Below are 16,265 nucleotides of genomic sequence, written 5' to 3'. Positions count from 1 at the left end.
GTAATTATTCAGTATCAGTCTTCATGATCCTGGTTTGGCTCCTGTTCTCTCCCACAGCTGTCGTCCTCTCGAAGTCTCTGATGATGAAGCCAAAATCTCAGAGTTCCTGGAAGAGACAAGATGAGATCAGGAGTGGGTCTGGCCGACAGCTCAGACTACAAAACCAGAGTTTCAAGCCCCAGCCTCTCCTTCACAGATTGTCGAAGGAGATGGTGGTCTTTCCGCTCCTCTACCCTGAGGTCTTTGAAAACTTCAAGATTCAGCCTCCAAGGTAAAAAACACTTCCTGAATAATATCTGCTTCCAGTGATGGTACACAGACAGAACAGTTGTTAAATGGCTATTTATTTAAATATTTATGTAAATGTTAATCTAAAGTTGATGCCTACACGGCTCAGGATGTTGTGTTAAATATGAAGTACTGATGTTTGTAGAGTTACTTGGATGATCAGACTTTGTGTTTTAATTTCCTGAGTCAGCATGTGTGCTCAAGAATAATGCCTCTACAGAGCTTTATATGAATAATTCACCACTGTCCTCCAGAGGTTGTCTCTTCTACGGCCCTCCTGGGACGGGGAAGACGCTGGTCGCCCGTGCGCTGGCCAACGAGTGTAGGCTCGGCAACAGGAAGGTGTCCTTCTTCATGAGGAAGGGCGCCGACTGCCTCAGTAAATGGGTTGGCGAGTCAGAGCGGCAGCTGCGTCTGCTGTTTGAGCAGGTGAGACTCTGGGAGAGAGGGCTGTTCACATCTCTGAGAGGTCTTTATGAAGACAGAACGCTTTAAATCAGAGCTGCTCAACCAAAGAGCCAAACGGTCAAAAAATACCTCTGAAAGAGCCACACTCTGAGTGATGAGGCGTGGCAACAAAAACAAGTTAAAAGTGGCAAAAAGAAGGGCGAGAAAGGACAAAAACTGGTGAGAAGACAGAAAATTCAGTTACAGGGGGCAAAATTTGTTTGTTGTCGTCCCCAGGCGTATCAGCTGCGCCCCTCCATCATCTTCTTCGATGAGATCGACGGCCTGGCTCCGGTCCGCTCCAGCAGACAGGATCAGATCCACAGGTCAGACTCACTCCCTAACAGAGAAACTATGACTAGCTGTGCAGAGAGTGTTTGAGCCCGTTCTTCTCACCCTGCAGCTCCATCGTGTCCACGCTGCTCGCTCTGATGGACGGCCTGGACAGTCGAGGGGAGGTGGTGGTGATCGGAGCGACCAACCGGCTGGACTCCATTGACCCGGCGCTGAGACGACCGGGACGCTTCGACAGAGAGTTCCTCTTTGGACTGCCAGACAGAGAGGTGATAGCTTTTACTGAGTCATTCCCTCTCAGTTCTTAGCGGTCTCAGCTGACGGTTTTATCTGTTTCAGTCTCGGAAAGAGATCCTGAAGATCCACACGATGCAGTGGAAGCCTCCTCCATCTGAAGACTTCCTCGATGAACTGGCTGAGAAATGTGTGGGTAAGAATCAGAACACCGAACACGGCAGGAAAAATAAGTGCTGTCTGAGATGGTAGAGAGAAAATGAAATAAAGCAAGAGCAGACCAACAAACAACATGTGGAGGTGGAGCTTTAGTCTATAAAGGAGGAGGCTGGGGTGGAGGAGGTGGAGCTTTAGTCTATAAAGGAGGAGGCTGGGGTGGAGGAGGTGAAGCTTTAGTCTATAAAGGAGGAGGCTGGGGTGGAGGAGGTGAAGCTTTAGTCTATAAAGGAGGAGGCTGGGGTGGAGGAGGTGAAGCTTTAGTCTATAAAGGAGGAGGCTGGGGTGGAGGAGGTGAGGCTTTAGTCTATAAAGGAGGAGGCTGGGGTGGAGGAGGTGGAGCTTTAGTCTATAAAGGAGGAGGCTGGGGTGGAGGAGGTGGAGATTTAGTCTATAAAGGAGGAGGCTGGGGTGGAGGAGGTGGAGCTTTAGTCTATAAAGGAGGAGGCTGGGGTGGAGGAGGTGGAGCTTTAGTCTATGAAGGAGGAGGCGGGGATGGAGGAGGTGGAGCTTTAGTCTATAGAGGAGGAGGCTGGGGTGGAGGAGGTGGAGCTTTAGTCTATAAAGGAGGAGGCTGGGGTGGAGGAGGTGGAGCTTTAGTCTATAAAGAAGGAGGCTGGGGTGGAGGAGGTGAGGCTTTAATCTGATCTTTTTAACGTTTTAAATGTCAGAATCATTTATCATCAGTGCTAAGTTTTTACATTTTATTCCTGGTGAAATAAGGTTGACAGTTTCTGGTTTAAAGGTGACCCTGTTAGACCCTCCAATGAGTCCTGAATCCAGAATCCGGCCCCATGCTGTAGACCAACTACGCTCTCTAGACTACTTAAACAGACTTTAAACTGTCATTATCTTATAATGTATTTTTGCTGGCTGGAAGACAGGGATGCTGGTCCGTGTTCATCTTTTCTCTGCGTGCTGTTAAAAATCATGTCCTCATAATAGAATAAAATCTTTAAAGGGAAAACGGTGCTTCATAAATTGAATGCTTCTAACAAAATTTTTTATTATTAAGTTTAAACATTTTAAAATGAGGAAAAATAAATTAGGGATTGTTAAACAGTTTGAGGGAATTTTTCCAACCCTGTCTGACGGGAGCAGCTCCTCAGTCAGACGTAAACGCCGTACGCTTGAGTTCACTAAGAATAGATGAACCAGACTTTGGGGTCTAGACTTCTGTGATCCAGATTCAGGTCCCTGATGTGAGAACTATGCTGTAAACACGGCCCTGGGTTTAAGGCGCCATAGCCTTGTTGGTGAATGTGTTTGTTAACCCCGCCCCCTCTCTGTCAGGTTACTGTGGTGCTGACATCAGAGCGGTCTGCACGGAGGCGGCTCTCTGCGCTCTGCGCCGCCGCTACCCTCAGATCTACGGCACCGCCCAGAAGCTCCTCCTGGACGTCTCCTCCATCTCCGTCAGCAGCTGCGACTTTGTGTCCGCCATGAAGAAGATGACGCCGGCCGCCCACCGCCTCGCCGGCACGCCCGCCAAACCCCTGTCAGCCGTGGTTCAGCCGCTACTGAGCGCCGCCCTGCAGGACATCCTGGAGGCTCTGCAGAGGCTGTTTCCTCACGCCGAGCAGGGCATGAAGAGGAAGAGAGAGCCAGGTGAGTGAGATGAAGATCTGGGACAGTCCTGCTGGATCAGGAAGTGTTTCATCATCTGTTGTTTTCTCTTCGCCAGATCTGACCGCCGGCGTCCTCGAGGACGGCCTGATGGGTGGAGATGCTGAGAACTCCTCCCCCATCTCCCTCCCCTCCACCTCCAAGAGCTCAAAGTTTCTACACTTTGCCAGGTGAGTGACCAAACCTCCATGTAGACTTTATTTTAGGGTCACATTTTCCTCAAGTTTGGATTTTTACTGGAACTAGAAGATATGAACGAACTCTGTCAGACCTTCAGTTTCTGCAGATTCAGCTCCTGTGTGTCTAGTTTATCTTATTTATGTGGAAGCTTAGGCTTCTCTTCATCCCTCCTTTTCATCACCAATCTCTCTCTTCTCCTCCGTCCTGCAGGAGTGCAGTCAGACACCCGACGTCCCACCGCCCCAGGATGCTCTTAGCGGGTCGTCCCGGATCTGGTCAGACCTCCCACCTGGCTCCTGCGGTCCTGCATGCCTTGGAGCGTTTAAGTGTCCACAGCCTGGACTCTGCCGTGCTGTTTGGAGTCAGCAGCACCTCACCTGAGGAGGCCTGCGCCCAGGTGAGTTCTAATAATGACAAGAACACATGTTTTTGGGTCATTAGATAGTTGGATTTGTCCCTCAGAGGACTCTGTAGAAAGTAAATGCTGGCTTTCTTCTGCATTGATCTGATGGGAGCGTAACAACATGGAGCTTCTCAGTCTTTTGGCGACATCTGGTGGTGATAACGCGAAACATCACGATAACTAAAACTCCACTGAGGTTTAGTGGTCGGGTGTCCTGTATCCTCCTTCACTGACTGACTCAGAAAAGGGACCGCTGGATAACGGGGTTGGGGTAAAAAAGTAGAAATGGTTATTATTTTATTTTGGTTAAAACAAAATTCCTTTAACTCCTAAACTCAACAAAACTCTGACTAACCGCTCTTCACCCCCTCAGATGTTCATGGAGGCCAAGCGTACGTCTCCCAGCATCCTCTACCTCCCTCACATCCAGCAGTGGTGGGAGACTGTGGGGCCCGCGCTGAGAGCCTCCTTCCTCAGTCTGCTGGACAGCATCCCCTCCTTCTCCCCCATCCTCCTCCTCGCCACCAGCAGCCTCCCCCATCAGCAGCTGGACCCTGAGGTGAGGGTCCCACCTGAACCCTCATTTTGATCATTCATGTGATGTTTTCCTGTCTCATTTATTCCTTTAGATTGTCCGTTTTAGGAAATCACATTTTCTTGATTTTTAAAAGCTTTAGAGGTCACATTTTATGCAAAAATCACTTTTTCAGGCTTTTGTAACAAAAATTAGTGCCCCTGGCATGTCCACAACCCCCAAGAATCAGAAAAATCCATTTCCTCCCCCCTCTCTCTCCACCTTTCAGAAAATGTGTGCTGAACAGGCCGTTCTCAGATTTTCCCGTCATGATGTCATGTGGGGAGTTAGCCCCTCCCCCAGGTTTGGTTGGCCCTCCCCGCTTGAAAGAAAGTCCAACCCTCCTGGCAGCTGAGAGGAGGATCAGGAGAGTCACATCCATTTCCTTAGAGGGGCGGGGTCAGAGGCGGAGTCAGACAGCTCAGTAACATTTATAGTCAATAGAGGGGTTTTTAGACATGCAAACATCCAACACTGGAGCGTTTCTCAGCAACAAACTTTTCAGGCATGCTACTGGACCTCTGAGGCCGATATAAAGTTGCCATAAAGGGTTAAATATGTGACCTTTTAGCAATAAAAGCACCTTTAAAGGAGCAAACGTTGTGAAAGCGCTCTCTTCTGTGTCCTCAGATTCAGTTCCTGTTTCGTGAGGAGTATGGCGAGCTTTATACCCTCAGCGCTCCCACCCCTCAGCAGAGGTCTGATTTCTTCCAGGACCTCATCCTGAACCAGGCGGCCGAGGCTCCGCCCTCAAAGACAAAGCCAGGTGTGTAACATAGGTGAAGTTAGGAGGGTTTTTCTGTGACTGAGGATTAAAGAAAGGAAATGATTTCTCTCCTTAGTGGCTCAGGCGACAGAGATCCTCCCCCTGGCTCCCTCGCCTCCTCCTCGCCTGGTTCCTGATGAAGAGCAGCGCCGTCTGGAGGAGCAGGAGGAGGACGTGCTGCGGGAGCTCCGCCTCTTCCTACGTAACGTCACCGAGCGTCTGTCTCTGGACCGACGGTTCAAGTCTTTCAGCAAACCGGTGGACATAGAGGAGGTGAGGGGACTTAAATCAGACATCTGTGCTCACACCTCTCTATAGAAGGGCTCACAGCTGACAGTGACATCAGAGCAGAAACCAGGGGTCAAAGGTCAAATGACCCTAAGACTACAGCCAGAACAGAACCCTGAATATAATATAATACAGCATGACTGATTACAGAGGCTACAGTGAAACGTTATGATGAGGTCTGACAGGATATGATACTGCATGCTGTACTCTGGTACCATCCTAAACAAACCCTTAGATGGACTAACACAGCGTTACTCAACCAAAGAGCCAAATTATTCAAAGACACATCTGAAACAGCCACAATCTCAGTGGTGAGAAATGGCAATTAAAAGAAGTTAAAGGTGGCAAAACTGGTCAAAAAGCAGCAAACACTGGGAGAAAAGTGGCAAAACAAGGGTTAAATATGGCAAAAATGTGTGGGAAGTGACCAAAAAATGACTTAAAGGTGGGAAAAAATTGTGAAAAATTGGCAAAATTCAGAACAAAGGTGGAAAATGGGCAAAAAATGGCTTATAACTGCAAAAGGCAGCTTAAATTTGTTTTTTAAAATTTTATTTAACCTTTATTTAGTACTGTGCATGCGCCGGATGTGTGAGGACGCTGGCGTGTCGTCGCCGCTTCACCATCCTAATAAAACTGTCTGCTTTCTTGTAGTTCTGCTGTTCCTCTGCTGTTGCTAAACCATCCAGTCGAGCGCTGATTGATATCAGTTAGCTCTAACTTTGTTACAATGAACCTAGTGTTGACGTCAGCCGAAGTACTCACCGCCCCACAGCTGTTAGCGTCCTCCGGCTAACCTCTAGCCCCCTGGCTTAGCTAGTGTCCCACCGGAGCTCCGACTGCTTTTCCCCTTCGAATCTTGAGCTTTCTCTCCTGACCACCCGGGGATCTTTCATCAGGATTTCCCAGCTAGATGCCGGTTTAGCTGTTAGCTTGTAGCCGCCGATCAGCTGTTAGCCTCTGTGGGCTAGCGGATAGCTAGTTAGCAGCAGCTTGCTCCCACTGCTTCCTCTGCAGCTAACATGGTGCTCCTCAAATACTCGCCCCAGCAGCTTCTCAACCTCATCTCTCTCTCTCCTCTCCAGCCTGTCTCACAGACATTAAATCCCTCGGCCTTCTGCGTCGTCCTCGTTATATCCACAGAGCACAGAAACTAAAGTTTGTTTACTCCAGCCACGCCGTCCCCACAGTCCAGTCGGACCGGCGCCCCGCTCACTCTTGACGACGTCATCACAACAAACCACACGTACAGCTCAGTAACCTGAGACCTCTCAGATGCACTAACGTCCCTCCCACTCCCCTCTGCTTATCATCTTCAAACATTTCCACCACATTTATGCTGAAAATGCCCGGTCCATAAACAATAAAGCCCACCTCATCCATGACATCATCACAGACAGGAAAGTAGACTTCTTATGTCTGACTGAAACCTGGCAAAGCCCAAACGACTACTTCACACTAAACCAAGCAACCCCACTTGGCTATGTGTATATCCAAAGACCTGGCACCACTGGTCGCGGTGGGGGGCTGGCCGTGATCTATAGAGAAGATTTCCAGGTTAAGGAGCTACCAGCACCCAGCACCTCAGCTCTCCAGTGTCTAATCATCTCTCTCACTGGATCAGCTCCGCTTCAGATCGTCCTCACCTACCGGCCTCCCAAAGCAACTACCACCTTCCTGTCTGACCTGTCTGAGCTCCTCACCTCTCTCTGCTCCAGGTCTTCCTCCATACTTCTCCTTGGAGACTTCAATATCCACGTTGACTCCACCAGCTGCACACTCACCTCCGAATTTCTATCACTACTGGACTGCTTCAACATCACACAGCATGTCCAAGGACCCACCCACTCCAAAGGTCACACACTGGATCTTGTGTGCTCCACTGGTCTCACCCCATTCATTCCACAATGCCTGGACCTAGCCATCTCAGATCACCTTGCTGTTTTCTTCTCTAGCCCCACCCCCCTCCCCAGACAGCTTACAAAACGCAACATCACTTTCCGTAACCTCAAGTCAATAAGCATCCCAGCCCTCAAGAACATGTTAGCTACCAACCTGACCACTACACACCCTATAACCACAGTTGATGCCCTGGCCAATCACTACAATACAGCACTATCCCTCAGCCTGGATTCTCTCGCCCCTCTGAAGACTCGCTCAGTCTCCTTTACCCACCCAGCCCCCTGGTACACTGCTGAACTCCGCTCCATGAAGGCTTCTGGCCGACAGCTGGAGAGACTTTCTAAAAAATCTGGCCTCACCGTCCATCTGGAGGCCTATAAAGAGCATGTGCGCTCCTACAAAGAAGCTCTCTCCAGACAAAGTCCAGCTACTACTCATCCCTCATCAGTGACCAGCAAAACCATCCCCGGATGCTCTTCTCCACAATAAATCGCCTTCTCCGCCCCATTGACAACCTTCATCCCCCAGCCAACTTCGACCGCTGCACTAGGCACCTGCAGTTTTTCCAGGATAAAGTTGCCTCCATCCAGCAGCAACTTTCATCTGGACCTCCACTTCAGGATTTCACTTCACACCAGGACACCGCTCCTCCGCCTCACTGCCGTCTTTCCTGCTTCACACCCGTGGACACTCTCCAAGTGACTGAATGGGTCAAGAAGGCCAAGGCATCCACCTGCTCTCTCGACCCCATGCCCACACCACTGGTGAAAGCATCTCTGTCTGTTCTGTGCCCCATCATGGTAGACATCATCAACACCTCATTATCATCTGGAATTGTCCCCTCATCCTTCAAAACTGCCTCAGTAACCCCCATCATCAAGAAGCCTGGGTCAGACCCGGAGGACCTCCTCAACTATCGACCGATCTCCAACCTTCCCTTCATCAGCAAAATTCTCAAAAAAGCAGTTGCTGCCCAACTCCAGCAACACATGTCCAACCATGAGCTCCATGAACCTCTTCAATCAGGATTTCACACTCACCACAGCACTGAGACCGCCCTTATCAAAATAACCAACGACCTCCTCACAGCTGCAGATTCTGGACACATCAGCCTCCTCATTCTCCTTGACCTAACCGCTGCCTTCAACACAATATCCCACACCGTCCTCCTTGACCGCCTGTCTCACCATCTTGGCATCACTGATACAGCTCTCTCCTGGTTTCACTCATATCTCTCACAAAGAAAACAGTTTGTTACCATCGGAACCTCTCACTCATCCCCAGTCCCAGTTAACCAGGGCGTGCCTCAAGGCTCTGTTCTTGGACCTCTCCTCTCAGCTTCCACTCTTATGCAGATGACACCCAACTCTATCTCAGCACCAAACCATCCACCCAGCTCCCTCCCCACTCCCTGGTAAACTGCCTCCACGACATCAAAGCCTGGATGACCTCTAACCAACTCAAACTCAACAGCAATAAAACAGAGCTCATGGTGGTGGCCCCCAAAGCGCTGCTGCAGAAGGTTGGAGATCTCATGCTCCATGTGGACGGGACCTCCATCTGTCCGTCCTCCGAGGTCCGAAACCTGGGCGTCATCCTGGACTCCACCCTCTCCTTCCTGTCCCACATAAAGTCTATCACCAAATCTGCCTTCTATCATCCCAAGAACATCTCCAGACTCCGACCATCACTCCCTGATTCTGTGGCTGAAACACTCATTCATGCTTTCATAACCTCCCGCCTGGACTACTGTAATGGAGTCCTGTCTGGAGTTCCCAGCAAAACCCTGGACAGGCTTCAGTACGTCCAAAACTCTGCAGCTAGAGTTCTCACCCGCACTAGACCCTGGCAACACATCACTCAGACCCTCATCCACCTCCACTGGCTCCCTATCAAGTCCCGTATCAACTACAAAGTCCTCCTCCTCACATACAAATCTCTCCATGCTCTGGCTCCCCAGTACCTTTCTGATCTCCTCCATCCATACACACCATCCCGCAACCTTCCATCTTCAGACACCGGCCTACTTTCCATGCCCAAAACCAAACTCCAAACGTATGGAGACAGAGCCTTCAGTGCTGCAGCCCCCACCCTCTGGAACACTCTTCCTGCAGACATCCGTAGCGCTCCATCTCTGGACATTTTCAAAAAACGTCTGAAGCACCACCTGTTCACCACAGCCTACAGTCTTCACTAAACCACCCTCACACTCATCCTACCCTCACATAGTTTGTCCATGTCTATGTGTTTCTGTAAAGCGTCCTTGGGTTTCTTGAAAGGCGCTATATAAATTCAAGATATTATTATTATTATTATTATTTTCCAAGAGTGTCCTGGCCAAGACAGGCAGCAACACAGTTACATGATTACAAACAGACACAAATACACAGTCACAACTCAAAACAACAAATATATATAACAACTACCTCCAGGGTTCAAAACATTCTACATCAGATAAAACATCTGCAGACAGATGCATCTGCCTCCAAACCATTTAGGATCCATTTAAAAGGGCGAAAAGTGGCAACAATAGGCAAAAAGGGGCAAACACTGAGGGCAAAGTGGCAAAAATGGGTAAGAAGTGGCAAAAAAATGAGTTATAGGTGGCAAAAATGGTCAAAAAGTGGCAAAAGATGAGTGAAAAGTGACTTAAATGGGCAAAAATCGGCAAAAAGGTGGGAAAATGGGCAAAAATTTAGAAAAAAAGGTGGGAAGTGGGCAAAATGTGGCTTATAATTACAAAAGACAGCTTAAATGAGTGAAAAGTGACTTGAACGGGCAAAAATCAGCATAAAGGTGGGAAAAACACATCAGTGAGTGGCAAAATGGGAAATAGGTGGCATTTAATTGCAAAAGACAGCTTTAGGTGGTTTTCACACCTGATAGTCCGGGGGACTCGGTCCGTTATGGAACAAAAATTGCAGCAGTGTAACTGAAAAAGTGAAGCTGCTGTGGGAGTTAAAGGGTTAATCTCCACCTCCTACAGGTACCAGATTACCTGATGGTGATCAGGAAGCCCATGGACTTCTCCACACTGCTCACCAACATCGACGAGCACCGCTACGCCACCGTGGGAGAGTTCATGAGCGACGCTGACCTCATCTGGAGGAACGCCCTCAAGTACAACCCCGACAGCGACCCCATGGGTGAGACCATAAAACGGAGAGAAGCAGGTGATTCCAGGTGAAGCTCGAGTTCTGACTAGAGTTGTTATCTGTTTATCAGACCGTCACATCCGTCACCGTGCGTGCGCCCTGAAGGACACGGTGTACGCCATCATCAGAGACGAGCTGGACGAAGACTTTGAGCGAGTCTGTGAGGAGATCCGAGAGTCCAGACTCCTCCGAGGTGAGGCAGCCACGGGTTTGACTGATTGTTCAACCAAACCAGGTAAAATCTCTAATAACTGATAAAAACTCTGATCTCCTCTCAGCTAGCGGCGCTGATACAAACCGGAGACGCAGCCCCTCTAAAAGGCTCAGAGGTACGTATCTACAGTGCTCTAAATCAGGAGTAGAAGCTACACAGAAAGAACCCCAGAGTCTTTATTTAAGCGCCAGAATGTCAGAGTGAAGAGAGGCAGAGAGGAATCAGAGATGTGATGAAATCTAAAAGTCAAGAGGAGGAGGAGACAGAGCGAAGGTTAGAGAGCTCTCAGCGTGGTTCATCGTTCACCTGCTGCTCTTTAACTCTCCCTCCTCCCTCATGTTTCTCTCTGCAGCTCAAAAGAAAAAGTGTTACAAACGGCCGAGGAGGTCCAAGTGGAGCGCCGGCATCATACCCAAACCAAAGAAGAAGAAACCTCCCACCCCTCCCCCCTCTCCCTCCTCTCCCTCCTCCTCCCCCTCCTCACTGTCCAGCCCAGGGAACTCTGAATCCGACCTATCAGAGAGCAGCTTTGAGCAGAGCCCACCAGCATCCACGCACTCAAACGGTGATGCAGGAGTCCTCGTGAACGGGTACCACCGTCCAAAACTCAACGGCATCTTAAAGGGTCAAACCCGGTCCTCAAAGACCCCGCTGAGGAAGAAGAGGGCGGTGAACGGGGTTTGTTTGAGGCTGACAGGTCTGTATGAGAGGAAGAGGCTGTGTAACGGTCGCTCCGCTAACCGCTCCAAAGATCTGCTGATCAAATCAGAAATCTGCTTCTGCTGCTGGAAAAGCTTCAACTCACTACTCTGGAGCTGCAGAGCTGAAGACTGGTTTTATCAAAGCTGCTGCGTCAGCACCGCTTCACCTGGAGGTTTATGGGTAGTCATTTCAGACAGACGTCAGGTTCATTCATAGCCTGTTTTTGTTGGAGGATTCAGAGAGACCTCCTGCAGACGCCGCTGGACGAACAGCTGAGTCTAAGGTCTGGTTCTCCTTCCCCGACAGAATCCTGAGTGGAGGCTCATCACAGTTTTTATGTGAATAATCCTCAGGTACGGTGGCTTCATGAGGGTTTTACTGCTCCAACTTTGATCGTAGCCGTCCCGACATCGAACCGCCGCCAGCGGTGCACACGGACGTTAAAGTGGTGTTACTCAACCCTGCTCAACCAAAGAGCCCAACTGTTAAAAATACCTTTGCTAGAGCCGCCATCTAAGTGGTAGAAAGTGGCAAAAAAAGGGAAAGGTAACAAAAAAATAGTTACAGGTCAGAAAGTGGTAAAAAAGAGAGAAAAGTTACTAAAACAGGCAAAAAACAGCAAAATGGTGGGAGAAAAGGGCAAAAAGTAGCAAAGAGTGGCAAAAATGAGGGGAAAAGTGGCATTTAATGGCAAAAGGCAGCTGAAATGGGTGATCAGTGGTGAAAAAGTGGAAAAATTGTAAAGAAAATGGGATAAGACTGGTGAAAAAGGGCAAAACAGGATAAAAGTGGCAAAAGTCAGCTTAAAGCAGTAAAAATGGATTAAAAGTGGCAACAGAAAGGGACAAAACAATTAAAATAAGGGCAATGAAACTACTAGTATACAGACAGAAATAATAGGTTGCAATTTAAGTCAAAAACAAATTAATTAATGTGAGTTGCAATGATTTCTGAGGTCAAAGTTTCACTTTTTAAAATTAAATATGTTTATTTGATTAGGACAGCGCACATCAATCAACATTTTAGCAAAACACATGATTTTAATTATGCCAGAATTAGCACAATAGCTAAATTTAATCCATTGTCCTAACTCAAGTAATTACAAAAAGAGCAAAAAACAGATTAAAACAGCACGATTCACAAGACAGTACACAGAAAACAGTTTTAACAAACTAGATGGACGCAAGTTATACACAACAAATAACTCAGAAAAGAAGGCGATCTTGGATATATCCAAGCCCTCAGCAGCAAGCAGAGGAAGAGGAGACGAACATGATGAAGGGTTAGGTGACTGGTTTGTTTTAACCAGTCTTTAAGTTTCTTTGAAATGTTAAATAGGTGTCACTGTCTCTGATATGTGCTGGTAATCTGGTCCATGACTGTCAGCCTCTGAGAGACGCCACCTAAACTCTGTTCTGAATAAAATCATTTAATGGAGGGGGAGCAAGCCCATTTAAAACTTTACATTAGAGTATGTTTGGTAAGAGTCATAGTTTAAAATATTATACTTCCTAATGATATTACAGTAATGGAAATGAAACCGTTTCCTGTCTGTCTTTAAGGTTTTCTGGTGGAATAATATTTCAAATTAAGACATAAAAGAGCCACATGGTGAGTATCACTGCGTTAAAGTTACTGACTGAGTTTTCTCTAATGTTTAAAGACTTTTGAATGACTAACTGGGACCAAAACCAGGCCTGGACTGGTCTCGTTGGAGCTGGACAGTCTGAAATATTCAGGAGGACTCGCCTCCAGCGAGCCGGCGGCACAGATGAAGCTTCTGCTTCAGTAGGTTCTTCTCCGCTGTGTTTGCTCTGATTACGTCTAACTACAGATAGAAAGGTAACATCTGCTGTCAGTGTCCTCTGATTCCTCTGATGGCTGACAGGCTTAACTCGCTGAGAAATATGAATACAAGAAGACTTTTATGATCACCTTAAAGCAGCCAGTGGTCAGAATGGTCTTCCTCTCTGTGCTTCATCACCTTTAACATTGCCCTAACAGCTTCTCTAAACATGAAACCCAGCACACCCCAGTCTTTCTAGGAGCCTGCTGCGTCTGCAGACATCTACAAAGTTTGTGCCACTGAAGCTAAACTCCTTTCTCATCCTTCTCTCCTCCTCTTCCTCCTCGTCTTCTTCAGAGAAGCATCGCAGGCCTGAGAGCAGAGCGGCTCTGGAGCAGATGTTGAGCAGAAGAAGACCCGAGGAGAATCTCACCAAGGAAAGTCCGGGGCTCATGGTCGATCACAGCAAGCTGAGGGTGAGTCCATCAGTCGGTCGCTATAGGAGCCAAAGCCATCCTCAGACGTTCTCATTTAAACTCTACATGATGTGATCCAGGATCTCCTGAGCCGGGTCGTGGCTAAAACCGACGGAGCGGAGGTGGAGCCGCTGGAGAAGCTCTACGCTCGTCTGGCTCAGAGCATCTACAGACACCGGAACAACTACAGCAAGACGGAGCTCCTCCAGGTATTCACCCTGATTCTACCCTGATACCCTCTGACAGCAGACAGCTGACAGCAGAAATAACCCTGGTCTCCTCTGCTTCCAGGACATGAAGACAGAAATCAACAGCTTCTCTTCTTAAATCAAACTCCTGTGCACTAAAAGAGAAACACGTTTACTCCTCATTTTAGAGCTGCATTTATGTTTGACCTGATTTAAAGCAGAGTATTTATTTTATCATCCTAACTGATTTATTTTATCTCAGATATTATTTAAATTAGAGTATTTATTTTATCATCCTAACTGATTTATTTTATCTCAGATATTATTTAAATTAGAGTATTTATTCTATTGTTTGTATTCATGTAAAGCAGAGTTTATTTGTGTCCAATGATGAAAGTCTGATTAAAGTCGTGTTTTTGTCTCTAAAAGCATCATGAATAAAGTTTTTTTGAACTTTCTTTACTAACCTGTTTCTGTTTATCAATAAGCCTCTATACTGATCAATAGATCTGTTATTGATCCTCTATACTGATTGGTAGATCTGTTATTGATCCTCTATACTGATCGGTAGATCTGTTATTGATCCTCTATACTGATCGGTAGATCTGTTATTGATCCTCTATGCTGATCGGTAGATCTGTTATTGATCCTCTATGCTGATCGGTAGATCTGTTATTGATCCTCTATGCTGATTGGTAGATCTGTTATTGATCCTCTTTACTGATCGGTAGATCTGTTATTGATCCTCTATGCTGATTGGTAGATCTGTTCTAGTTTAGTTTGTTTTGTTTGAAGGTTTCTTTTCCTGATCAGCCATGCTGTCAGGATCTATAGAGGATGAGGTAGCAGAGCTGGATTTCACCTTTTCCTCTTCATGCTTTTCTTTGGAAAGATGACTTCAGTATTTCCTCATAAATTTGCCCACTTCACATTTTAGAAGCTCCCAGTTACACTCATGGTTTATCTCAGCTATAGCTTTGTTCCAGTAGATGTTCATCAGGTCTTTAAATCTGAGTTTCACTAAATCATGACACAAAACCGAGCTGTTAAGTTTCCAGTTTGAGTTCTGAGGGAATTCTGATGGAGGAAGTAGAGATGTAACTGACACCGTCTGTAAACCTCTCATAGACGGTGTTAGGGAAAGGCAGGGCTGAGTTTGGGCAGGATCCCACCGAAACAAGATCCAGCACCTTTCAGATCATGACCAGCTCTTATTTGATTGGATCCAGCACCTCTAGGGGAGGCGGGTGTGTAAACATAACGCTGGTGTCTAGTGAGGAGTACAGACTGTGGTGAGGCAGGCTAAACAAAAAAACCATCATATCAGCCTATCACATCCTGACTTGTGCGCAAAATCATCATATAGGTAAACAACCGACCAATCACAGACAATCAGCGCTGTTGTCAAAGTTAACGCTAGCAGGGAGAGTTAATTTCAGCTAACAAAGTGGACAAACGGACATTTATGAAGGTAAAAGATAAAAACAGCTGCGACCAGGAGTCATCAGCAGCAGTCTGGAACAACAGCTGATGCACCTGCGATACTGAGTTAGCCTCACCTGTACAGGTAGCTGAGAGGAAGAGGAAGAGGAAGCAACACGTACTAGCAGGCTGCTATCACTGAACCACAGCAGGACTAACAGGACAGCCCACAGAGAAACAGGCAGCTGCTCATCCTGTCACATACTGCTACATGAAGGTAAGACCAAGTTTAATCATAAATTTGTCTTAACATGAGCTCCTTATTTTCACGATCACCATGTTTGGATGCGTTTACAGCGTTATTAGGAGATAACACGCCTGAAGTGTGTGAATTCTGACATGTGAGCTGTGCAGGGCTGTAGTTTCAGCCTTTCTGCTGTCTGTTTTGGCATAGATATTGTCATATATGCAGTCAGTCACATATGTTTTAAGCTGTATACAAGCCTCTGCCGAAAAACAGGATGTTTTCCCTGAGCACGTTGAATGTGTATATAGCTGCCTGCCTACACAAAGGGTGTGTTCTCAATCTCTGCTGTCTGCAAAGCCATCGGTAAAGTTCAGACTAAACGTTGATTTCGAGTGGACTTTAATAATTATTACACTTTTACAGGTAACGTGGGCATGTGTGCTGAACTGTGGAGGCAGATCTTTGAATGAAAAGGCTCTAAGAGGACAGACAGAGGGTCATCCATGATCAGCTGATAGATGATCAGCTGATCATCTATCAGCTGATCATCAATCAGCTGACTGATGATCAGCTGATAGATGATCAGCTGATCATCTATCAGCTGATAGATGATCAGCTGGCACCGTCATCATAAACTGACGTCGCTTCAAGTGACGCTGCAGAGGTAAGGACGTCCCATGGACCGTTAATGGTCGGTCTATGGCCTCAGTCTTCGGTGTGGATTCCTCGGTCTCTCCATGAGTCTCTGGTGGGCGGGACTAAGACTCACGCCTTATAACTAGAGATGTGAGACGAACCCCATCCTGATGTTTTTGAATTGGGCTCTTTTCCGAGCAGTTTCAGGCGTTACATCTGGA

The 16,265-nt window shown here is 47.3% G+C and overlaps 1 protein-coding gene across 1 annotated transcript in view; it reads left to right on the top strand.

The window, feature by feature from the left end:
• The window catches only part of LOC121523431 (ATPase family AAA domain-containing protein 2-like), a 42,348-nt gene extending 28,151 nt beyond the window's left edge, over positions 1-14,197 (top strand). Inside the window, exons 10-27 of the mRNA XM_041808334.1 lie at positions 58-271; positions 543-717; positions 973-1,061; positions 1,139-1,298; positions 1,369-1,459; positions 2,773-3,087; positions 3,164-3,275; positions 3,496-3,682; positions 4,062-4,247; positions 4,893-5,028; positions 5,105-5,301; positions 10,205-10,364; positions 10,444-10,566; positions 10,652-10,702; positions 10,940-11,284; positions 13,433-13,551; positions 13,632-13,760; positions 13,843-14,197. Coding sequence (XP_041664268.1) covers positions 58-271; positions 543-717; positions 973-1,061; positions 1,139-1,298; positions 1,369-1,459; positions 2,773-3,087; positions 3,164-3,275; positions 3,496-3,682; positions 4,062-4,247; positions 4,893-5,028; positions 5,105-5,301; positions 10,205-10,364; positions 10,444-10,566; positions 10,652-10,702; positions 10,940-11,284; positions 13,433-13,551; positions 13,632-13,760; positions 13,843-13,878 — 2,825 coding nt within the window. The 3' untranslated portion in view covers positions 13,879-14,197. The remainder of the gene's footprint in view (positions 1-57; positions 272-542; positions 718-972; positions 1,062-1,138; positions 1,299-1,368; positions 1,460-2,772; positions 3,088-3,163; positions 3,276-3,495; positions 3,683-4,061; positions 4,248-4,892; positions 5,029-5,104; positions 5,302-10,204; positions 10,365-10,443; positions 10,567-10,651; positions 10,703-10,939; positions 11,285-13,432; positions 13,552-13,631; positions 13,761-13,842) is intronic.
• Positions 14,198-16,265: the final 2,068 nt, after the last annotated feature.

This window comes from Cheilinus undulatus, linkage group 16 (genome assembly GCF_018320785.1).
Source record: "Cheilinus undulatus linkage group 16, ASM1832078v1, whole genome shotgun sequence".
Lineage (NCBI taxonomy): Eukaryota > Metazoa > Chordata > Actinopteri > Labriformes > Labridae > Cheilinus > Cheilinus undulatus.
Note: the sequence above shows the minus strand (reverse complement) of the source record. Positions and strands in the feature narration are given on the sequence as shown.